The sequence below is a fragment of the Babylonia areolata genome, chromosome 15 (assembly GCF_041734735.1).
Source record: "Babylonia areolata isolate BAREFJ2019XMU chromosome 15, ASM4173473v1, whole genome shotgun sequence".
NCBI lineage: Eukaryota > Metazoa > Mollusca > Gastropoda > Neogastropoda > Buccinidae > Babylonia > Babylonia areolata.
The window spans coordinates 28,045,470-28,071,579 of record NC_134890.1 but is presented as its reverse complement, the minus strand read 5'-3'; the positions used below and the strand labels follow the sequence as shown (position 1 = coordinate 28,071,579).

The 26,110-nt window shown below is 43.2% G+C and overlaps 1 protein-coding gene across 2 annotated transcripts in view; it reads right to left on the bottom strand.

Moving 5' to 3' along the window:
- Positions 1-2,469: 2,469 nt before the first annotated feature.
- The window catches only part of LOC143290519 (gamma-butyrobetaine dioxygenase-like), a 45,260-nt gene continuing 21,619 nt past the window's right edge, over positions 2,470-26,110 (bottom strand). For both annotated transcript variants that reach the window (XM_076600032.1, XM_076600030.1), the window contains exons 7-16: positions 24,702-24,760; positions 20,258-20,333; positions 19,655-19,702; positions 16,093-16,217; positions 14,007-14,147; positions 11,987-12,047; positions 11,188-11,241; positions 9,802-9,870; positions 8,544-8,651; positions 2,470-5,807 (exon numbers count right to left, since the gene is read on the bottom strand). In XM_076600032.1, the coding sequence (XP_076456147.1) occupies positions 5,700-5,807; positions 8,544-8,651; positions 9,802-9,870; positions 11,188-11,241; positions 11,987-12,047; positions 14,007-14,147; positions 16,093-16,217; positions 19,655-19,702; positions 20,258-20,333; positions 24,702-24,760 (849 nt within the window). In that variant the 3' untranslated portion in view covers positions 2,470-5,699. The remainder of the gene's footprint in view (positions 5,808-8,543; positions 8,652-9,801; positions 9,871-11,187; positions 11,242-11,986; positions 12,048-14,006; positions 14,148-16,092; positions 16,218-19,654; positions 19,703-20,257; positions 20,334-24,701; positions 24,761-26,110) is intronic.

The window sequence follows — 26,110 nt, the reverse complement described above, 5'->3', positions numbered from 1 at the left end:
GTGTACATGTGCGTGTGTGTGTGTACGTGTGTGTATGTGTGTGTGTGTGTGTGTGTGTGTGCGTGCGTGCGCGCGCGCGTGTGTGTGTGTGTGTACATGTGTGTGTGTATACATGTACGTGTGTGTGTGTGTGTGTGTGTACATGTGCGTGTGTGTGTGTACATGTGCGTGTGTGTATGTGTGTGTGTGTGTGTGTGTGTGTGTGTGTGTGTGTGTGTGTGTGTGTGTGTGTGTACGTGTGTGTGTGTGTGTGTGTGTGTGTGTGTACGTGAGTGTGTGTGTGTGTGTGTGTGTGTGTGTGTGTGTGTTTGTGTGTACGTGTGTTTGTGTACATGTGTCTGTGTGTACGTGTACTTGTGTGTGTGTGGGGGGGGGGGGGAGGGGGGGGGTGGAGGCTGATGGAGTTTAAATACCACCACCTTATCTGATAAAGTAAATCCCACAACAACAAAAAAAAACCAAAAAAAAAAAACCCTGCTCAAGCTAAATATTGACAAGTGCACAACGCGATTCAAAAGACTAATGTTTGCCGATGAGAAGAACGTTCAACAATATTTTTCTTCGGATTATTATTACAAACTAAAACTGCTGACCTAAGCTGAGAGCCCTGCTGTGTGGATTGCGAAAGAGGAAAAACCTCATGACGCACATTATCACCGGCGGTCCTGATTAAGACGTGTGTGTGTGTGTGTGTGTGTGTGTGTGTGTGTGTGTGTGTGTGTGTGTGTGTGTGTGTGTGTGTGTGTGAGTGTGTGTGTGCGTGCGTGCGTGTGTGTGTGTGTGTGTTTGTGTTTGAGCAACGCAGAAACAAAGAAGAATCACAATATCAGAGACGAACACTTTGTTCGAGAATAAAACCAGAATGAATGTACATGTAAAGACTGTGAACACTATCTGTGTGCTGTATGTATACAGCACCATGAAAAGTAAAGTAACCCCTTAACAAACCTCCAAACAACATCAACACTTGTCAATAAGAGAAAAAGAAAAAGAAAAAGCAACGACAAGAAAAAATAATGAAATGAAAAAATAAAAAGTTGTCATTAAAAAAACAAACAAACAAACAACAACAAAAACAAAAACAACAACAAAAAAAACAACAACAACAACAACACACAAACAAACAAACAAACAAAAAACAACAACAACAACAACACTCTTCACTCTTCTGAAGTTGAGTGTCATCAGCACAGGGATGATGACTAACATTGTAGTGGTTGATAATTTCAGCGAGATGAGCAGTGTACAGTGTGAAGAGAACTGGGCCTAAAACAGACCCCTGTGGGACTCCGTGTTTGGTTTTAACAGGTTCAGACTGGAAATAATCGACGATGACAGACTGGAATCGATCAGTGAGATAAGATTTGAACCAGTTGAGAACAGTGCCGTTGATGCCAAATGTAAAATGAAGACGGGAAAGAAGGATTGAATGGTCTATCGTGTCAAAGGCGGCTGACAAGTCGAGAAGAGGGAAAATGGAAATTTTTCCTGAGTCGGACGCTAACAGTAAATTGTTCAGGATGGACGGGGGGGGGGGGGGGGGGGGGGGGGTCAGTTGTTTCAGTTTGAGTTCATGACCTTGTAATTTTAGCCAGGTTTCGGTAAGAAATACGAAATCAAATTTATTTTTCAAAAATATAATCAGAAATATAGTCAGTCTTTTTTGATCAGGGCAGACAGATTGAGAACTGAACAGACAGGCATGAAAGAGATCAGAGGCAGGCTGAGAGGAATTTAATGGTGAATCAGGTGAGTCAGACAGACAGGCAACGGAAGGAGACGATGGTGACTGAACAGTGGAGGACAGTGGGGAGGAAGAGAAAGGTCCGGGAGTTGAGACAGGTGTGGGAGGAGTAGGAAGCAGAGCAGAGCCAATCACGGGGGATACACCACAGTTTGGAAAAGTGTCACAGATACACACACACACACACACACACACACAGAGTGAGAGTTTTGCATGTGAGTCCCTGTGTGCCGGAGGGTGTCGGGTGTCGATCGACCTGATCAGATCATTGCACGAACAGAACCCTAATGGGTTTATTGACCCACATCTGTTACAGCTTGTGTGTGTGTGTGTGTGTGTGTGTGTGTGTGTGTTTTGTTTTCTTTAATAATTTAGCTTCTTTTCATGTTAAGTGATATTAGTCGTGTGTGTGTGTGTGTGTGTGTGTGTGTGTGCATTTTTTCTCTCTTTAATTTAGCTTCTTTTCACTTTGAGTGATATTAGACGCGCGTGTGTGTGTGTGTGTGTGTGTGTGTGTGTGTGTGTGTGTATTTTTCTTTAATTTAGTTTCTTTTCACTTTGAGTGATATTAGACGTGTGTGTGTGTGTGTGTGTGTGTGTGTGTGTGTGCACGCGCGCGCATGCATGTGTGTTTAGTTTAACATGTCTTCAACACCGATTGCCATACACAAGCGGACTGGTCGCGCGAAATCATTCTCAATACACAACAACAACAAAAACAAGCATTTAGTTTTGTAAGCATAAATAATTTATTTGGTAACTTAACACTTTGGTAATTATAACGCACTCAGGGCACCACAATCAGCAGCAGCAATTTGCAACGTCAATATCTGTAATATATATAATATATATATATATATATATTTGAATAATAGTCTGAAACTGGATGATCACGACTAAGGAAATCATTCTTGTACATATCGAGACAAACAGAGAGAGGGAGAGACAGACAGACAGACAGTGAGACAGACAGACAGACAGGGACAGAGACAGACAGACAGAGACAGACAGACAGACATACAGAGACAGGCAGACAGAGAGACAGAGAAAGAGAGGGAGAGAGAGACAGAGAGAGATAAAGTGAACTCAAAACATCGCCGTTGAACCATAATACGATGAAGGTCAGAAAGCATGCTCAAGCGCGGGTGGATGGTTGACAGGGAGGAGGGGGAGGGTGGGGGTTGGCGACAGGGAGGAATGGGGGAGTGGGGATAAAAATGGTGGGGGTGGGGGTGGGGGACCAGGGGAAGCATTAACATCAAAAGCTGCCACCACCATCAAAAAGAACGCATCCCTCACCAGGGACGAAACCGGAATAATTACTCCCAGAAAAATAAGGCCAATGTACAATTCCACGATCAGTTTCTCAACTCTCACAAAATTTCCCCCCCGCCCCACAAAACACAGAAAATGCATGAAGAGTGTTCGGTAAGTCTGGATAACTGTCTACAAAATCAATTTCTTCCTTAACGTTGATTGCATGATATTTTTAACTGAAGAGAGAGAGAGAGAGAGAGAGAGAGAGAGAGAGAGAGAGAGAGACAGAGACAGAGAGACAGAGAGAGATTAAGACCATTTGCAATAAGCATGCATATTCTAGATATACAACACCTGTAACAGCTACAATACTCACACGCGAGCATGCTACATTACTTAACCACAAGCAATCGCCCTATATATCAGTAACTTTGGACGAATGATATAGACTGAAATGCTTTTCTCCGATATGGATGACCACGCACAGTCTATGTCCAACAGTAACATAGATTCTGAGGCATCCATGAGCTGGACAGAGCGGCACAGGTCACAATCTTCAGACTGCGAACGGGACACTGTCAGCTCCTCTCCCACCTTTACCGTCTGAAGATATCACACACTGACCAGTGCCCTTGTGGCACAGGCCTACAGACCCCCTCCCATATCCTGCAGTCCTGTCCCACCTTCGACGCTCTGAGACGCCAGGCATGGCCCAGCCCGGTGGAGCTCCAGGAGAAACTGTGGGGACCGGTGGGGTCCCTGCGACGGACTGCGGACTTCGCTGTCCTGACCGGACTGAAAATCTAGCGTGGCCAGGGAACGCGGAAGAAGAAGAAGAAGAAGAAGAAGATATCGCGTGATTACTCAGCACACATCAATTAGCAGCCACTGTCGTGCCGTTTGATGACACACCTGAAGGCATCATACTCACAATAAATGGCTTCTTCCTTAAAGAGGAAAATATCTACCTCAGATGCTCGCGATGCAAACAGCAGCAGTTTTTTTTTCTCTTTCTTTCTTTTTTTTCCCCTTCTTTCTACGTGATCTTTTTATCTATTTTGTTTGTCACCAGTTCGTAACGCAATGTCTGAGAGATGCCTATAGAGAGTGGATTAAGTACATCCTCTCTGTTCTATATTATGTCCCATCAGTCCTGGCTACCCCCCCACCCCCGAGACCCCCCCACAACCCACCCCACACACACTGTATTTTCTTCTTATATTTCTGAGGGCAGGATTTTAAAAATCTGTTTTAGCTTATTCTTTTACCCACAATAAAGATCATTTTGACTTCACACACACACACATGCACACACCACACGAACTTACTTAAATAGAGGAATCGAGAATTCAATCATTTATCATTATTTCATTCCTCAGTTTACTATGAAATTCATGCACCCGCTCATTCGTTTGGCTTATTGCTCAGCCGACCACCAAGGTCATGTTTAGGCTGTAAGGCTTTTACTTCAAACCAGAACGGTGAATCTAGAATTAAAAACAAACATCATAATCTAAAACCAGAACGATGAACACAGAAACAAACAAAAACCAACATCAAAATCTAAAAACCCAACTCTTTTGTACAACTAAAGACCACAACGAAAACAAACAAACAACTTCTGCTACTACCACGTAAAAACCAAACCTGATGACCAGATGAAACAGACTTATTTTATTATTGAAAAAAAACCCAACAACAACAACAACAAACAAATAAACAAAAAAATCCCACAACAGTGTCTTCAAGAAGTCTGGTGTAATAATATGTTTATGTCTGCTGTCACGTGTATCCCAGCATGTTATTAAAACTGTGTCCGATGTTGAGGGGCCCATTGCATGGAATGCCCGTTAACCCTTTAAAAGACTGCAGCGAGTTCAAGAGAAGTTCACATACGCTTTTCAGACAGGGATAACCGTTTAAAAGACTGCAGCGAGTTCAAGAGCAGTTCACACACGCTTTTCAGACAGGGATGGTTAAAGCTCGTTTCAGTTCTGGACGACTTTGATCATTTTTTCTTTTATCTTTTTTTTTTTTTTTATCCCCCCCCCCCCCTGTGTGTGTGTGTGTGTGTGTGTGTGTGTGTGTGTGTGTGTGTTAGTGAGAGTTCCATTCTTCCTGCCATATGTTCTTGACGTATGTTCTGCACTTTGGGCTTTAGTTATTCCAGAATGTACATTGGAAGAATCTGATTCGTTTTTTTTTTGTTTTTTTGTTCGTGTGTTTGTTGTTGATGTTTTTTGCTACGGTTTGGTGGTTGTATCAGAAGTAAAAAAACAAACAAACAAACAAAACAAAACAGAAACAACGAACTTTTCCTTGTAGTTTTCCATGCCAGAATACTTGGGTTTATGGAAACTACACACACACACACACACACACACACTCACACACACCTTAATTCTTCTTGGGACCTACTAATATTTCGTTTTACATTAGTTCATTGTTGTCAACTATACATGTATTTCTAAAACTCTTATTCTTTTCTTTTTTTGTTTTTCCAAGTAAGCTTGCATACATACTTTAATTAAATGTCAGCAACAATTGCGATATTGTTCCATGAAGCAATCTTATCTATAACCTGCATATTGCAGTGACAACTGTAGCCGTGTTTGTTTGGGTGTTTTTTTTTCGACAAAAGAACGCCATCAATACGTCATAATGTACATGACGTCATCAATGAATGACGTCATCCACATCACATGAAGTCGTAATCTCCGACCCGTTTGACGAAGCTGCCATCACCGATCAGGTTGGAGAGAGTCTGCATTCGGCTCTTCAGTTCCGACACGTTGATGTAGCAACCCTGTAAGACACAACAATGCGGAACCTCAGTTATCTGATGACGACGATGATGATGATGATGATGACGATGGCAACGACGATGACTTTGTTATCGTCTTGCCCAGAACAACATCAATAGCAACAACAAACCCCAAGCAGAACAACAACAACAAAAGCCATGGCCAGTGTTAATGACGATAACACTGATGATGATGGTGTTGATGATGGGCTCATTAGCCGAGTGGTTGGAGCGTTGGACTTTCAATCTGAGGGTCCCGGGTTCGAATCTTGGTAACGGAGCCTGGTGGGTAAAGGGTGGAGATTTTTCCGATTTCCCAGATCAACATTATTATGTGCAGATCTGATCGTGTCTGAACCCCGTTCGTGTGTGTATGCACGCAAAAGATCAAATACGCACGTTAAAGACACTGTAATCTATGTCAGCGGTCTGTGGGTTATGAATCGGAAAAAAGAACATATCCAGCATGCACACCCCCCACCCACGAACGGAGTAAGGCTGCCTACGTGGCGGAGTAAATAAACAAAACGGTCATACACGTAAAATGTTACATGTCTGTCTTGAGTGTGTATGTGTGCGTGACTGACATCTGATTTAATGACACAGGAAGCGAATGGCGAGCGCCCAATGGCAGTTTCAGTTTCAGTTTCAGTAGCTTAAGGAGGCGTCACTGCATTCGGACAAATCCATATACGCTACACCACATCTGCCAAGCAGATGCCTGACCAGCAGCGTAACCCAACGCGCTTAGGCCTTGAGAAAAAAAAAAGAAAAAAAAAAGGCAGCCAGTAGCCAGGTAGGCAGCCTGTTGTGCAAATGACCCCGAGTTTGTAAAGTGCTTAGAGCTTTGTCTCCGACCGAGGATAGGCACTATATAAGTATCCATATCATGATGATGATCATCAGCATCGCCTAGGAAGCGAGAGAATCTGAGCGCGCTGGTTCGAATCACGAACGGCTCAGCCGCTGATATTTTCTCCCCCTCCACTAGACCTTGAGCGGTGGTCTGGACGTTAGTCATTCGGATGAGACCATAAACCGAGTGCAGCATGCACTTTGCGCACGTAAAAGAACCCACGGCAACAAAAGGGTTGTTTCTGGCAAAATTCTGTAGAAAAAATCCACTTCGATAGGAAAAACAAAACTGTGTAGCGACGCGCTCTCCCTGGGGAGAGCAGCCCGAATCTCACACAGAGAAATCTGTTGTGATAGAAAGAAATACAAATAGCAATACAAATGATAATGATGACGGAAACAATAATGACGATGACGATGCACGGCGATGACACCGACGATAGATAACCCAGTTTCTGCTGAAGGCACGAACAGCCACCGTTGTCACGTGTGTTGAGGAGAGATGTCTGATGGATGATAATGATGACGGCCATGATGATGAATTACATTTATATGGTCCCTGTGCTACAAACTACAGGAACAAGAATTACATTTATATGTTGCCTGTGCTACAAACTACAGGAACAAGAATTACGTTTATATGTTGCCTATGCTACAAACTACAGGAACAAGAATTACATTTATATGGTGCCTGTGCTACAAACTACAGGAACAAGAATTACATTTATATGGTGCCTATGCTACAAACTACAGGAAGACGAATTACATTTATATGGTGCCTATGCTACAAACTACAGGAACAAGAATTACATTTATACGGTGCTTATGCTACAAACTACAGGAACAAGAATTACATTTATATGGTGCCTGTGCTACAAACTACACTTACAAGAATTACGTTTATATGGTGCCTATGCTAAAAACTACAGGAACAAGAATTACGTTTATAAGGTGCCTATGCTACAAACTACAGGAACAAGAATTACATTTATATGGTGCCTATGCTACAAACTACAGGAACAAGAATTACGTTTATATGGTGCCTATGCTACAAACTACAGGAACAAGAATTACGTTTATATGGTGCCTATGCTACAAACTACAGGAACAAGAATTACATTTATATGGTGCCTATGCTACAAACTACAGGAACAAGAATTACGTTTATATGGTGCCTATGCTACAAACTACAGGAACAAGAATTACGTTTATATGGTGCCTATGCTACAAACTACAGGTACAAGAATTACGTTTATATGGTGCCTATGCTACAAACTACAGGAACAAGAATTACATTTATACGGTGCTTATGCTACAAACTACAGGAACAAGAATTACGTTTATATGTTGCCTGTGCTACAAACTACAGGAACAAGAATCACATTTATATGGTGCCTATGCTACAAACTACAGGAACAAGAATTACATTATATGGTGCCTATGCTACAAACTACAGGAAGACGAATTACATTTATATGGTGCCTATGCTACAAACTACAGGAACAAGAATTACATTATATGGTGCCTGTGCTACAAACTACAGGAAGACGAATTACATTTATATGGTGCCTATGCTACAAACTACAGGAACAAGAATTACGTTTATATGGTGCCTGTGCTACAAACAACGGGCACAAGAATTACATTTATATAGTGTATCATCGATAAACAACTGAAATACATGATAAAGAAATAGATAGACGAACAAACAAACAAAGAAATATGTAGCTGAATAAACAAACACATAAATAAATAGATAAAATAAAGGAATGAACGAATAAGCCAGTAAAAAAAAAAAAGATAAATGAATAAATATATGAATAAACGAACAGATACAAGAATAAAAGGAACTGGCTGCAAAGTGGACACATTAATAATATTCACCTGGAGGTGTCTTTCCTGTCCACTCTTGTGCACGAAGGCCGCCCGCCCGTGAGCGACCCGCCGGTTATTGTAAGATACCATGTCGCCCGGCTGAAGGCGGTAGTGGAACTGAACACAGACAAGACACAGAACCGGTGTCATGGCAGTTAGGTTCCCCCCCCCACCCCCACCAACCCTTCCCCCCACACACCCCTCCCCCCAACCCCAACTCAACAGAAATGAATATGATCAAAGTGTGAGGAGAAAGATAGGGCTGTTGTTGATTTTATTCATTCATTCATGTATTTATTTATCTATTTATTTATGAAAGGATTGGTATCATTTACGGTAACTGTCATTGAAAAAAAACAAACAATCCTCTTTTTGCAAAAAAAAAAACCCCAACATATACATGTTAATATTCAACATCTGCTGTGAGACTGACCGTGTGCACAGTTCATTTTTCGTAACAGTTTCTTTTCCACTGTTTCAATCAGTATTTGTGACCACACTGTGCTGGAATCTCAGCTGAAATCTTGTATTGTTAAAATGAAAATTCTGTATGATTCTATCATGATGACTTTGAGAAAAAACAAAACAAAACATCTTCCTTGCAAAGGTGAAAATAAAACGAAGGGGAAAGAATAATAGAACACACATCCCCCCCACCCCACACGCACGTAAGCACACACACGACCACCACCACAACCACCCTTGTGATTGGTCATTGTGTCAACCTTGTAAGGCCAGTTATTGGTCAGTGTGTTTACCTTGTACGGCCAGTAATTGGTCAATGTGTTTACCTTGTATGGCCAATTATTCGTCAATGTGTTTACTGTGTTTACCTTGTAAGGCCAGTTATTGGTCAGTGTGTTTACCTTGTAAGGCCAGTTATTGGTCAATGTGTTTACTGTGTTTACCTTGTAAGGCCAGTAATTGGTTAATGTGTTTACCTTGTATGTTTACCTTAATTGGTCAATGTGTTTACTGTGTTTACCTTGCAAGGCCAGTTATTGGTCAATGTGTTTACCTTGTAAGGCCAGTTATTGGTCAATGTGTTTACTGTGTTTACCTTGTAAGGCCAGTTGTTGGTCAGTGTGTTTACCTCGTAAGGCCAGTTATTGGTCAATGTGTTTACCCTGTATGGCCAATTATTGGTCAATGTGTTTACTGTGTTTACCTTGTAAGGCCAGTAATTGGTCAATGTGTTTAACTTGTAAGGCCAGTTGTTGGCAAGTGTGTTTACCTTGTAAGGCTAGTTGTTGGTAAGTGTGTTTACCTTGTAAGGCCAGTTGTTGATCATGGTGTATAACTTTTTGTACGCAGCATAGAATGGCTCGATCAGCTCCTGAAAAAAAAATCATTTAATCTTTGATTGATGGAATATTACAATAGCAAACATGGAAAATCTGTATCTTGCAGAATTAATGGATGGAGAAGGCTCATTTTACAATCTTTCTCCCTCTCTCTCCGAGTTCTCTCTCTCTCTTGTTCTCTCTCCAAGTTCTCTCTCTCTCTCTCTCTGAGCTATCTCTTTCTCTCTCCCTCTCTCTCCGAGTTATCTCCCTCTCTCTCTCTCTCTCTCCAAGTTCTCTCTCTCTCTTGTTCTCTCTCCAAGTTCTCTCTCTCTCTCCCTCTCTCTCTGAGTTATCTCTCCCTCTCTCTCTGAGTTCTCTCTCTCTCTCTCCCTCTCTCTCTGAGTTCCCTCTCTCTCCCTCTCTCTCTGAGTTATCTCTCTCTCTCTCCCTCTCTCTCTGAGTTCTCTCTTTCTCTCTCCCTCTCTCTCCGAGTTACCTCCCTCTCTCTCTCTCTTCCCCCCCCCCCTCTCTCTCTCTCGGTCTCTCTCTCTCTCTCTCTGAGTTCTCTCATTCTTTCTCCCCCTCTCTCCGAGTTATCTGTCTCTCTCTCCCTCTCCGAGTTCTCTCTCTCTCTCCCCCCATCTCTCTCTGAGATATATCTCTCTCTCGCTCTCTCTCCGAGTTCTCTCTCTCTCTTGTTCTCTGAGTTATCTCTCTCTCTCCCTCTCTCTCTCCCCCCATCTCTCTCTGAGATATATCTCTCTCTCGCTCTCTCTCCGAGTTCTCTCTCTTGTTCTCTGAGTTATCTCTCTCTCTCCCCCTCTCTCTCCCCCCATCTCTCTCTGAGTTATCTCTTTCTCTCTCCCTCTCTCTCTTGTTCTCTGAGTTATCTCTCTCTCTCTCCCTCTCTGAGTTATCTCTCTCTCTCTCCCTCCCTCTACATTTATATGCGTACATATTTGTGTGTCTCTTAGAACAACGGCAGATAAGTAAGTCGGCCAAAGTGCTAATATCTTCACCGTTGGAAAATAAAGATTCATTCATTCTCTCTCTCTCTCCCCCCCCCCCCCCTCTCTCTCTCTTTCTCTGCCCCTTCTTCAATACATTATGCTTCAGGTAATGGTCACTATTCATATTTTCATTTGCACTGGAATCGTTTTATAGAATATTCTGCAATCATTAGATTTGATAACCGTCTGTATCACGTGAAAAAAGCACGATATAAGCTCAAGCATTGTTAAGTCCCTCAAGTTTTTATTTTCTTTCAGTAGTTTGTGTGTAAAATACTGTATTTTGTCTAGTTTCGTTCATTAAACGTTTAAACAAAACGAAACATAAAAAAAAGGTTAGCCATATGACTGAATTACCTCGGACACTTGCAGCGGACCAAGGTGATGAGGCTGGTAGCGTACCCCCACAAGCTGTTTGGTCACCACGGATAAAAACACCATGAGAGATTAGGTACATATATTTTGTTGCTCCAGCATAGTGGAGAGAGAGAGAAACAGAGAGAGGGCGAGAGACTAAGGGGGTAGGAGAGAGAGAGGGGGGGGAGATATAATATATATATATATATATATATAGAGAGAGAGAGAGAGAGAGAGAGAGAGAGACAGACAGACAGACAGACAGAGACAGACACAGACAGAGAGAATGAAAGATGAATGAAACCTATTGTCTGTGAGTAACAGGGAAAACCAACAATGATTTGTCTTGTTTTTCATCTGGTCGCGAAAGAAAAAAAAAAGAAAAGAAAAAAGAAAAGCGCACGAAAAAAAAAAAGAACGGAAAATTACACCACTCTATCGAAACAGCATACATTCTATGGATAACCATACATACACGAATGCACGTTTACAGGACTGTATCAGTGAATGCAAAATGACATTGAGAGAGAGAATGAAAGGAACAGAGAGAGACAGACAGACAGTCAGACGGACAGACAGACAGACGGGCAGACAGACAGTTTACATTAAACATCATAGATGCCAGACAGTACATATCAAAAGGATAATCATAGATACATCAATACACAATCACAGGTCTGTATCACTAAACGTAAAACGATAAAGAGAGACAGAACAAAGGGAACAGAGAGAGACAGACACACGGACAGACAGACAGTCGGGCAGACAGTCAGACAAACGGACAGACAGACATACTTACATCCCCATAGTCGTTGAGAACGAACATGGGTCTCTTCACATTCATGTGAACAGGAAACGCCCTGAAACAACACCAACAGCGCTCAGTGATGACAACAGCCAACAGCAGCAACAACTTATTTGTATTTCTTTTTATCACAACAGATTTCTCTGTGTGAAATTCGGGCTGCTCTCCCCATGGAGAGCGCGTCGCTACACTACAGCGCCACCCTTTTTTTGTATTTTCTCCTGCGTGCAGTTTTATTTGTTTTTCCTACCGCAGTGGATTTTTCGACAGAATTTTGCCAGGAACAACCCTTTTGTTGCCGTGGGTTCTTTTACGTGCGCTAAGTGCATGCTGCACACGGGACCTCGGTTTATCGTCTCATCCGAATGACTAAGCGTCCAGACCACCACTCAAGGTCTAGTGGAGGGGGAGAAAATATTGGCGGCTGAGCCGTGATTCGAGCCAGCATGCTCAGATTCTCTGGCTTCCTACGCGGACGCGTTACCTCTAGGCCATCACTCCACTGCGGTGGCTACTAGTGTTAATGTGTATGATGGTCAGTCGCGTCCGACAATGACCATCAGAACAGCTAGAGGAGGCAACTGCTGCCCCGACTATCTGGGCTAGAATATTTATTATAGTGGAGAGTGTCTTGCCCAAGTTACATCCCCACTCTCTCGGCCCTAAAGAGGGTTTAAGGTCAGTGGGCACTGGGATGGTCCCCCCAAAAAGACAACCAGGAAATGAGTGTCCCCGAGTTCCTGTTCCATACTATACGGACCGGGTTAATCAATCATTCAACCCACCCCCACACCTTCCCACCCCCCTCATCCCCGCCACTCCACCCATTAGACTTTGAGTACTGGTGTGGGACAGCAGCAGCAACAACAACAACAACAGGAACAACAACAGTAAAAACACCACCACAACCACCACCACCAGCAAGAACAGCAGCAGCAATTACACCACCAACACCAGAAACAATCAGAAACAATAACAGGAACAACAACAGCAACACCACCAACAACAACAGGAACAACAGGAATAACAACAGCAACAACACCACCACCAACAGGAACAACAGCAACAGGAACAACAATAGCAGCACTACCAACAGAAACAACAACAAACACCAACAACAATGGGAACAACAGCAACAGAAACAACAATAGCAGCACCACCAACAGAAACAACAACAAACACCAACAACAATGGGAACAACAGCAACAGGAACAACAATAGCAGCACTACCAACAGAAACAACAACAAACACCAACAACAATGGGAACAACAGCAACAGAAACAACAATAGCAGCACCACCAACAGAAACAACAACAAACACCAACAACAATGGGAACAACAGCAACAGGAACAACAATAGCAGCACCACCAACAGAAACAACAACACCAACAACAAACACCAACAACAACAGGAATAGCAACAACAACAGGAATAACAACAGCAGCAACAACAGCAACAACACCACCACAAACAGGAACAACAGCAACAGAAACAACAATAGCAGCACCACCAACAGAAATAACAACAACACCACCAACAACGGGAACAACAGCAACAGAAACAACAATAGCAGCACCATCAACAGAAATAACAACAACACCAACAACAACGGGAACAACAGCAACAGAAACAACAATAGCAGCACTACCAACAGAAACAACAACAAACACCAACAACAACGGGAACAACAGCAACAGAAACAACAATAGCAGCACCACCAACAGAAACAACAACAACACCAACAACAAACACCAACAACAACGGGAACAACAGCAACAGAAACAACAATAGCAGCACCACCAACAGAAACAACAATAGCAGCACCACCAACAGAAACAACAATAGCAGCACCACCAACAGAAACAACAACAACACCAACAACAAACACCAACAACAACGGGAACAACAGCAACAACAACACCAACACGACCACCAACACGGATCAACAACAGCAGCATCTAACAGAAACAGTCAGACGCCCCCCTCACCGCACCCCTCACCGCACTCCTCACCTGTTGTAGTGGATAGTGTCCAGGGTGGCGGGTACAGTGGCCAGCACCTTGAAGTCTTCCGGGTACTGTTGCCTGAAGGTGTGCGCCACGTGAAACAGGTCAGCGAACACGCTCTCCCCTCCCTCGATGTTAGGGTCGAACCTGGTCAAGGTTTCCAGACAACATGAAAGACGTGTTTTTTGTTTTTTTTAAAGAATTATTTTTGACTCACTTGTTTTAATAATGTGAGTCTATGTATTATCGGTTGTGTGTGTGTGTGTGTGTGTGTGTGTGTGTGTGTGTGTGTGTGTGTGTGTGTGTGTGTGTCTATGTCTGTGTGTGTGTGTGTGTGTGTGTGTGTGTGTGTGTGTGTGTGTGTCTGTATGTCCGTAGTAAACTTTAACATTGTCATTTTCTCTGGAAATACTTTGTTTGCTAACACCACATTTGGAATGAATATGGTGGGGAGAAAATCTTCACAGTCATACCAAGAAAAGGTTGTACGTCTTCCGGATTAAAATGTATTTCCGGATCATGAACGGTTTAGAGAATCCGAATCCAAGAGCCGGCATTTTCTTGTTTGCAATTAAAAGAAAATAAATTCAAATTCTGGACAGAACACATACACTAACTACATCATCGACGTGTTTACTGAATATAAGTACTTCAAAGTGTATACTTATTAACTGGAATGTACATAAAAGAGAAAATGAAAAGGATCGTGTTGTAGTTTCTGCCGGCTGAGCCTGTCGAACACGATCTCCGCAGATGTGGAGAAACCGGATACATGTTGCGGTGTGCTTGAGGCGATGGCAACGTCTCCTTTACCGCGGACTTCAAAGATGTTTTCAAATGCCCGAGATATACCAGAATAACATGATTTACGAATACCGTAACCGATTTATCACGCTAAAAAAACCCATAACACATCGTTAAATATTAATTTTTGAACGTCATTTGCAGACGCAGCTTACCGCTCTGGGTATGAATGCTTGGTCTGAATCTGCTTTTGTGTCTTTTTTCCCCAAAGCTTTATAATAAAGACAGAACACATTTTAACGACTTTTATCTTAAAAACAATATGATTATATCTATATTTTCTTACGTATCTTTTTAAAGTGTGTATCACAAGTGTCTTGAATGCGTTGCCTCTTGTTTTGTTTTTTTGTTAGGTTGATATTGTATGGTGTATGTTTCTTCTGGGTTGCTTCTGCTTCTGCTCGATCTCTTTTTCCGTGTGTTTGTGTGCGTGTGTGTGCGTGTGTGTGCGTGTGTGTGTGTGTGTGTGTGCATGCGTGTATGTGCGTGTGTGTATTATCATCATAAACCATCACCACCATAATCACCACCCCCCCCCCATTATCATTAACACCACAACCACCATCATCACCATCAACATTATCACCACCACCACCTCCTCCTTCAACATTACCACCACCATCACCACCATTATCACCACCCCCACAACCATCACCACCACCCCTACCACCACCGCCACCCCTACCACCACCACCCCCTCTACCACCACCACCAACACCCCTACCACCACCAACACCACCATCATCATCACCACCACCACCACCACCATCATCACCACCACCATTATCACCCCCACCCCCACAACCATCACCACCACCATCATCATCACCACCACCACCATCATCACCACCACCATTATCACCCCCACCCCCACAACCATCACCACCACCATCATCATCACCACCACCACCACCACCATCATCACCACCGCCATTATCACCCCCACCCCCACAACCATCACCACCACCACAACCATCACCACCACCATCATCACCATCACAACCATCACCACCACCACCATTATCACCACCACCACCATCATCACCACCACCACCACCCCCACCAACACCCCTACCACCACCAACACCACCACCATTATCACCACCACCCCCACAACCATCACCATCATCACCACCACCATTATCACCCCCACCCCCACAACCATCACCACCACCATCATCATCACCACCACCACCACCACCATTATCACCCCCACCCCCACAACCATCCCCACCCCTACCACCACCACCACCACCACCAGCACCCCCACCCCCACCAGGGCACTGACTTGAGGCAGAAGAGGGCCTGCATGCCGGGCGGGGAGGAGTAGTAGACCAGGTCCTGGTGCAGTTTGAGCTCGTCCGTGGAGTAGCCGGCGTTGATGGGCACAGGGCTGGACTTGACGTCCTCAATCTGTGGGCCACGCACATAGAATAGAATAGAATGGAATAGAATAGAATGGAATGGAATAGAATAGAATGGAATAGAATAGAATAGAATAGAATGGAATAGAATAGAATGGAATGGAATGGAATAGAATGGAATGGAATGGAATAGAATAGAATAGAATAGGATGGAATAGAATAGGATGGAATAGAATAGAATGGAATAGAATGGAATGGAATGGAATAGAATGGAATGGAATGGAATAGAATAGAATAGAATGGAATGGAATAGAATAGAATGGAATAGAATGGAATGGAATAGAATAGAATGGAATAGAATAGAATGGAATGGAATAGGATGGAATGGAATAGAATAGAATGGAATGGAATGGAATAGAATAGAATAGAATGGAATAGAATGGAATAGAATGGAATGGAATAGAATAGAATGGAATGGAATAGAATAGAATAGAATGGAATAAGTCTTTATTACCAAGCGTACCAGGGTCACAAGGAATATTGGGGTGGGGGTCGGGGGGGGGGGGGGGGGGGGGTAGTATATAAAAAGGTACAAACACAAATCGAAAGATCATACACGAACACAGATACAGTAGAATTTAGGACACATACATGTACATATCAATACAAGAACTTGTGCACACTCACACAAGCATGCACGCACGCGCACGCGCGCACACACACACACACATGTTTGAACAGAAGCCGCATATTACATAAGGATGGGGCTGATGACTAGATCTTCAGGTAATTGGTTGTTAATTGCACAATTCTATTTAATCATATTGGATTTGTCCGAGAGACAGGGTACTGACTGCTTTGGGGAAAAAGCTGTTGGCGAAGCGGTACATAATAATGATACTACAACTACTGATATAATAACAATAAGTATTTATATAGCGCTGAATCTTGTGCAGAGACAAATCAAAGCGCTTTCGCACCAGTCATTCACACGCATGCATAACTCTAAAACTGGAGAAACTGAAGACAAGGAAGAAGCATGGGAGGGGGGCTCTCTTGGTAAGAGGTGGGTTTTAAGGCCACGCTTGAAAGAGCTGAGTGCGGAGACCAGATGAAGCGAAAGAGGAAGTTGATTCCAACTGCAAGGTCCAGAGACAGAGAAAGAACGGTGGCCAACAGTGGAGTGTTTGAATCTGGGTATGCGTTTACAGTGTGGATTCGAAGCTGATCGTACAGAGCGAGATGCACGTACAGCCAGGATTAACTCTCTCCATACGAACGGCGAAAGAGAAGACGTTAACAGCGTTTCACCCCAATTACCACCATCAAAATATTGCAAGCGGAAGGCTCTTATACTGAAGACGTGAATGTTGACAAAGAATACCACAATTCTGACGACGGAAGCTAAAGGTTGGGTCATTCAGACACCCACTGGACATCCGAAGGGTCTGTGTAGAGGAGAAGAGAGGACTGGCCGTACTGAGTGAGTTAACCAGGCTGGTTTCAATGGGAGCTTTTGTTGTGCTTTTTTAAAAATTCGTCAAAGATATACTCCTCTCTCTCACTCTCTATGCCTATCTGTGTGTGTGTGTGTGTGTGTGTGTGTGTGTGTGTGTTGTGTGTGCCCCCCTCCCCCCCTCTCTCTCTGTGCGCCTACCTTTCTGTCTGTTTGACTCTCATTCTCTTTCTCTAATTCTCAATCTTTGTGTCATTCTGTCTGTCTGTCTGTCTGCCCCTGTTTGTCTCTCTCTGTCTCTGTCTGTCTCTCTCTGTGCATGAGTGCATAGGTGTCGTAGAGAGAAGGGAAAGGTGGTGGGGCAGGAGGAGGGGGAGGAGGGCAGAGGTGAAAGTGTGACAGACAGACAGATCCACTGACCGGCATTTTATTGCCAATCACTTTGAAGTGAGACATAGAGACATTACAACAAATACAACAACAAGAACAAACTCCAGAAAAAAACAACAACCCAACAACCACAAAACAAACGGAAACACAGAAAGACAAAACAGAGAGACAGTGAAAGAAAGAAAACAGATAAAGAGAGGGAAAGACCGATGCTATTAAAGGGAGGGAGGGGGGGGGGGGACGGACGGGGGGGGGGGGGGGGGGAGATGTTAAAGGAGGAGACAAATAGAGACAGATGGGAACAGGAAATGTGTGATGGAAATCGATGAGATGAAAAGGACATATCGATCTCCACCTTCACAGAAGACAAGCAATATCCGTTTAAAAAAACAAAACAAAAAAAAACACAACCCACGAAGCATCGATTGCTCCTGGGCATAACAATAACTCTAGTTACTCTAGCGCTGGTGATAAACTTGCAGTAGTAGCCATAGCAGCAGCAGCAACAGCAGTATTGTATTGTATTGTATATTCCTTGTGACCCCGGTACACTTGGTAATAAAGACATATTCTATTCTATCCTATTCTATTCTATTACTCTCGTGTCACAACAGAATTCTCGAGGAAAATGCTTGCGGGAGCAACGAAAGCAACAGCTGGAACATCGAGTAAATGCAGCAGTCATAATCGTACTAGCAGTAGTGTCATCATCATCATCATCAGCAGCAGCAGCAGTAGTGGAAGTAGTAGCAGCAACAGCAGCAGTAACCGCAGCAGCAACTACAACAACAGTAGTAGCAGTAGGTAGTAGTAACAGTAGCAGCAGCACAAGTAGCAATAGCAACAGTAGTAGTAGTAGTAGCAGCAGCAGCAGCAGTAGTAACATCAACGGCAGTAGCAACACCAGTAGCAGCAGCAGTAGTAATGGTAAAGACACCATTCATCCATGTCAGCTGACTTTGGATGCATGACCAATGAGAGAGGGACAGTGGGAGGTTTGGGGGGTGGGGTAGGGAGGGGTTTTGAGAAAGAGTGGTCATTAATGATTCGTATAATTTGTAACTTTTTCTTTCATGTAAAGCGCACTGAGCTCTTAGAGAGAAAGGGCGCTACATAAATGTACATTAGCAGTAGCAGTAGCAGATGTAGTGGTAGTGGTAGTAGTAGTTGTAGTATATATAGAGCAAAAAGGCCCAACACTCGGCTTATATCACAGATTGACATAAGTTTACATTTGGCCAACAGCAAAGTGAGAGCTGCAGTATCAATGGTTTCTCCAGTCAATGGGAAATCATTTACAGCTTAAGTCTTTTGTGAAGGACTATGACTCTCAAACTAGGAGGCTAAAATTGCACTGGCTCTTAGTGCTGCAGCGTTGTGGGCTAGCTGGCCTTTGGGAACCATCCCAACGCCGACTGTCCTAAAACCCTCTTGGCCGAGAGAGTGGGGATGTACTTGGGCAAGACACTCTCCACTATAATCAAATTCTAGCCCTAATAGTCGGAACAGCAGTTGCCTCCTCTGCTGTTTTGATGGTCATCGTCGGACACGACTGACTATCATATATATATATATATATATATATATATATATATATAAAGAGCAAACAGGAAGAGTCACAGCAGGAATCGAAAACTCACAAAGCCGTAGATGGTGGGTATGACGCTCCTGGATATCCTCTCACACACCTGAAACAAAACAGGCGTTTTTGTGTTCATTGATGAAATTCATATGATTATGATGATGATGTTGTTGTTGATGATGATGATGTAGTTGATGATGATGACGACGACGATGAATCTTCAACTGGGAAATTTTGTTTTTAAAAACGATTCAGTCCGTTAAAGACCAATTTATTTAATATATCTTTTGTATGGCTGAATAATTATCCACCCCACCACAGCACTATTTGTCTGTCTGTCTCTTTTTTTTCCGCACACACTCACGCACGCGCGCACGGAGAGAGAGAGACAGACAGAGAGAGAGAGAAAGAGAGGGAGAGAGACACAGAGAGAGAGAGACAGACAGGCAGAGACAGACAGAGAGAGAAACAGATAGAGAGACAGGTACAGAGACAAAGAGAGACCGAGAAAGACAGAGAGACTCAGAGACAGAGAGATACACAGACAAACAGAGAGCAAGACACAGAGATAGAGACAGAGCCAGAAAGAAACATCTGAGCGCCTGTCAATGTCATGAGTTTGTCAGTGCGTTTGTCAGCGTGTAACAGTGGGCTGACTGACCTTCCTGCCCATTCCGGCTTCAGTGGGCAGTCCCTTGACCAGACAGATGCCTCCCTCGTTCAGGATGGTCATCCACCTGCACGGACACGAACCTGCACGTCATCTTCAAGGACTGGGGTTCACTTCCTCTCTCTCTCTCTCTCTCTCTCAATCATGCCACAGGCTAACCGCTGTTTGTATGCTTCAAAACCATGAGATGTAACTGAAACTTGTCTGTAGTTTTGACTGCTTGAATTTTTTTTTTTTTTTTTTTTTTTTTTTTTTGTGCTGGTCGTTCGGAGACGCTGTGCAGTGATTTTTTGCCTGACTATTTTGCCAGAGGACGACACTCCCATTGTCATAGGTTCTTTTTCAGTGCGCCAAGTGCGTGCTGCACACGCAACCTCGGTTTATCGTTTCATCCGAAAGACTAGACGCTCAGTTTGATTTTCAATTCAAACTCGGGAGAAATGGAGAGAGTGGGATTCGAACCCAGACCCTCACGGACTCTGTATCTGCAGATGATCGTCTTAACCATTCTGCAATCTTCCTGAGTTCCTCCGTAAAAAAAGTTTCTGTGTCAGGAATCGAACCCGGGCCGACGGGCGCAATAGCCGAGTGGTTAAAGCATTTGGACTTTCAATCTGAGGGTCCCGGGTTCGAATCTCGGTAAAGTGTGGAGATGTTTCTGGATCTTCCAGGCCAACATATGTGCAGACCTGCTTGTGCCTGAACCCCCTTCGTGTGTATACGCAAGCAAAAGATCAAATTCGCACATTAAATATCCTCCAATCCAAGTCGTCATCAGGTGGGCTATAGAAACAAGAACATACCCTGCATGCTTTCCCCCGAAAGCGGAGTATGACTGCCTATATTGCGGGGGTAAAAACGGTCAGTCACGTAAAAGCCCAATCGTGCACATACGAGTGAATGTGGGAGTTGCAGCCCACAAACGAAGAAGAAGAAGATGTTGAAAAGGCAGGAATCCTAACCACCAGACTACACAGGACCTGTTAAGTTGCCTGTCTCTGTCTATCTCAATACAGGATATTTGACATAGACCATTACACAGTATTTTCATACACATCAACGTTAAAATGTCCAAATTAATAAGTACTAATGTCTACAGATCACGGTACAATATAATTGTCTGGTTGTTGTTGTGGATCGAGTCAACGACAACAACAGAAACTCACAAAAAAGAAAAAAAAAAAGGAATGGAATCAGGTCATATCATAACTCTTGTCATGTCTACATTCACGACTCGCTATTTGTTTTGCAGTGCCACTGGTTTTGTTTGGTATGATCAGAAGATGCATCTTCATTAGATTAACTGACTATCAACAGGCTGACTGATCGCCTGTCTGACTCGTGAGCACATCTGACCACAGGTGTCTGACTCAGGAGCATATCTGACCACAGGTGTCTGACTCAGGAGCACATCTGACCACAGGTGTCTGACTCTTGAGCATATCTGACCACAGGTGTCTGACTCAGGAGCACATCTGACCACAGGTGTCTGACTCAGGAGCACATCTGACCACAGGTGTCTGACTCAGGAGCACATCTGACCACAGGTGTCTGACTCATGAACACATCTGACCACAGGTGTCTGACTCAGGAGCACATCTGACCACATGTATCTGACTCAGGAGCACATCTGACGACAGGTGTCTGACTCAGGAGCATATCTGACCACAGGTGTCAGACTCATGAGCACATCTGACCACAGGTGTCTGACTCAGGAGCATATCTGACCGTATGACTCGTGAGCACATCTGACCACAGGTGTCTAACTCGTGAGCACATCTGACCACAGGTGTCTGACTCAGGAGCACATCTGACCACAGGTGTCTGACTCTTGAGCATATCTGACCACAGGTGCCTGACTCAGGAGCATACCTGACCACAGGTGTCAGACTGACCAAAAGCAAACCAAGATGGAGCCAGGGGCGTTAAACATACAAAAACAACCCCCCCCCCCCAAAAAAAAACAACAACAAACAAACAAACAACAAAAACAACAACAACCCCCAAAACAAAAAAACACACACCCCCAACACACACACAACAAGTTCGGCGACTGTCGCGCCCCCTACAACATCACACAACTCTCAACCCTATGTTGCAATGCAGGAGGGCATTGGTTTGAAGTTGGATGCCCTTGTGCGGATGTGAAGCAATCCATGTCCTTATCATTATTTGTTCTCACGACGCCACACGAAGGTGGCTGTGGTTACACCAGTCATCTTAGATTAACTCTCTCCATACGAACGGCGAAAGAGAAGACGTTAACAGCGTTTCACTCCAATTACCACCATCAAAATATTGCAAGCGGAAAGCTCTCATACTGAAGAGGTGAATGTTGACTAAGAATACCACAATTCTGACGACGGAAGCTAAAGGTTGGGTCATTGAGACACCCACTGGACATCCGAGGGGTCTGTGTAGTGAAGAAGAGAGGACTGGCCGTACTGAGTGAGTTAAACAGAAAAAAAAAGGCAAAAAGAAAAAAAACAGAAGACACAACGGCTTTGTAGGAATCCAATCCCTCGAGCAATGAATCCTTCACAAAAACCAAGACTCAGGCATTGAGCCAAGTGACTTTTAAAGGCTTAAGTCATTAGGTCGCGAAACTTTGCTCTATGCAGCGAAGCTTCAGTTTCTGAGCCGATAGTGGACAGCGTTGTAAGGAAGTAGAAATTGTTCCAGTTCCTGGACAACATCTGCTATATGATCTTGTTTCAGACAGTCTCGTTACAACTGGGGTAATTGTTTTTTTTTGGTTTTTTTTTTACTATGTTGGTCTTGAATCTGCAGTTAAAATAATAAAGTCTGGACTGTGCAGAAAATTGATTAAGACTAGGGATCAGCGCATGTGTCCCGTATAACCATGCCATCTGGGTGAATTTCTTATCAACTGTGTCAAGCGCTCGGCATAGAAAGGCATGGCCCAGTCCTCTCCTTCCCGCGGCCTTTTTTAACACACCCCACCCCCTCCCTCGATACCCCCAAACCAAACCATGTCAGGTACCTATTCACACCTGGGGTGGCGTGAGGAAAAGCGGAGTAAAAAGTAGCTTTCCCAAGAACACAACACGACACGACACGGCACGACAACATGCCGAAACGGGGTGCCTCGAACCCTGATCACTGGTGGGCACTGGATCGGATGTCAACCCCCTAACCAATACCGTCACCGTGCCTCTGTTTTCCTGAGGCTACTGCAGATCCCTGAGCACATCTCAGGCCAAGGTCTACTGCAGATCCCTGAGCACATCCCAGGCCAAAGTCTACTGCAGACCAACGAACACATCCCAGGCCAAAGTCTACTGCAGACCAATGAACACATCCCAGGCCAAAGTCTACTGCAGACCAACGAACACATCCCAGGCCAAAGTCTACTGCAGACCAATGAACACATCCCAGGCCAAGGTCTACTACAGATCCATGAGCACATAATAATAATAATAATAAATGGTATTTATATAGCGCTGAATCTTGTGCAGAGACAAATCAAAGCACTTTCGCACTAGTCATTCACATGCATGCATAACTCTAAAACTGTAGAAACTAAAGACAAGGAAGAGGCAGGCAAGGGAGGCTATTTTGGGAAGCTGTGGGTTTTAAGACCAGACTTGAAAGAGCTGAGTGTGGAGACTTGACGAAGCGAAAGAGGAAGTTCATTCCAATTGCAAGGTCCAGAGACAGAGAAAGAACGGCGGCCAACAGTCGAGTGTTTGAATCTGGGTATGCGTAAACAGAGTGGATCCGAAGCCGATCGTAGTGAGCGAGATGGAGTGAAGAGGTGAAGGCAGCCGCAGAGATAGGAAGGGGCAGTTTTGTGCATACATCTATAACATAAGAGTGCTGATCTTGTATTTTATTCGGTGTGAGACAGGGAGCCAGTGGAGATGTTGCAAAAGAGGAGTGATGTGCTCAGATCTTTTCTTTCTGAGGACGAGTCGGGCAGCAGAGTTTTGTATGCGCTGAAGGGACTGAATGGATGAAACAGGCAAACCAGACAATAGAGAGTTACAGTAGTCAAGGCGAGAGAGAATGAGAGAAACGACAAGTCTAGATGTTGCGTCAGTGGACAGATATTTCCGGACGGCACTGATGCGCCGCAGTTGACAGTAGCAGGACTGACATGTCTGACTGATAAATTTTTGCATGGACAGTGTATTGTCAAGGACAACACCGAGGTTCCTGACTGACCTGAGAGAGAGACAGAGAAGACACATCCGAGGCCAAAATCTACTTCAGACCAACGAACACATCCCAGGCCAAAGTCTACTTCAGATCCCTGGGCACATCTGACGTACACAGGAGGACGTAAGAAGGAAGGCATGCAAACACAAACTTACTCGGCAAAGAATGTGGCGATAACATTATAATTATGTGCATGATTTTTTTTTTTTTTTTTTTTTTGTGGTCTGAATGACGGATGACTTTCCCCACCTACCTTAAAACACCCTCCTCACTCTCCATCACTTCTTCATACGTCACTTCCGGTATCGTTGTCTGCAATGACATAGAAAGGGGAATTCATGTTGAACGAAATGAGTGAAGACATGAGATATTCTAAAGCAAGGAAAATCAATCTGCAGACAATGAAGAGAGAAACAAAGGAAATTCAAGGGACGACAGGAGAAAAGAAACGGAAGAAAAAAGAACGCGGAAAGAAAAAAAAAAGGATAAAGAAAAACAGAATGAAAGACAGAAAGTAGGGAAGAAGCAAAACAAAAGAAGGAAAAACAGAAAGATAGAAAGAAGGGGGAAAAAAAAACAAAACCAGAAAGGAAACGAGAAGAGAGAAAGAACAAACGGAAGGAAAGAAATGGGTGAAGAAATAAAACAGATGAATGAATGAATGAATGAATAAATGAGACAAATGGCTGCAAAAATAAAACAAATGAAAGAAAGAAAGACAGACGGACAAAAGTGAGTGAAGAAATGAAGCAGATGAAAGGAAGAAAACTGGGAATCAGTGAAGAAATAGAACAGATGAAAGGAAGAAAGATAGAAATGAAGAAATAAAACAAAGAAATGAGAGAAGAAATAAAACACAAGAAAGAAATAAAGACAGAAACGAGTGAAATAAATAAAGAAAAGGAAAAAAAGAAGGAAAGAACTGTTTTTTTTTAAAAAGTGTAAAAACAACAACAAAAAAACAAGAAAGGCAAGGTCTTCAAGACTCACTTGTGATACACTTTAAAAAAAATCCAAGCTTTTTATGTATTGAGTATAATGCATTTACTGTTATATTTATATTTTTTGTATTCTCTAAACTTGGCACTTTGATCTGATATTCGACCCAACAAAAGATCTGTCATTATTATCATTTTTTGTTCAAACAGTAACTTCTTTTGCTAAGCGTGGAAGTTTTATTTATTGCAAACGTTTTGGTGTAGGCAGTAAAACAAGGGAAATTACTCTGCTGGGGAACTTAGTTTGCTTTAAACTGATCTTTCTCATCTTAAACATTACATTTTGAAATTATACTCAATACATAAAAAGCTTGCATTTTTAAAAAAAAAGTGCATCACAAGTGAGTCTTGAAGGCCTTGCCTCTCTTGTTTCAAAATGTAATGTTTAAGATGAGAAAGATCAGTTTAAAGCAAATTAACTCCACTAGCATTACATAGTAATTTCCCTTTTTTTCTATCTGCACCAAAACGTTTGCAAAATAAATAAAGCTTCCATGCTTAGCAAAAGAAGTTCCTGTTTGAGCCAAAAATGATAATAATGACTGTTCTAGCTGTTGGGTCAGAATATCAGATCAAAGTGCCAAGTTTAGAGAATACAAAAAATATAAATATAACAGTAAATGCAGTTTGTTATAATTAGGCTTCATTCTTTATTTTTTTGTGC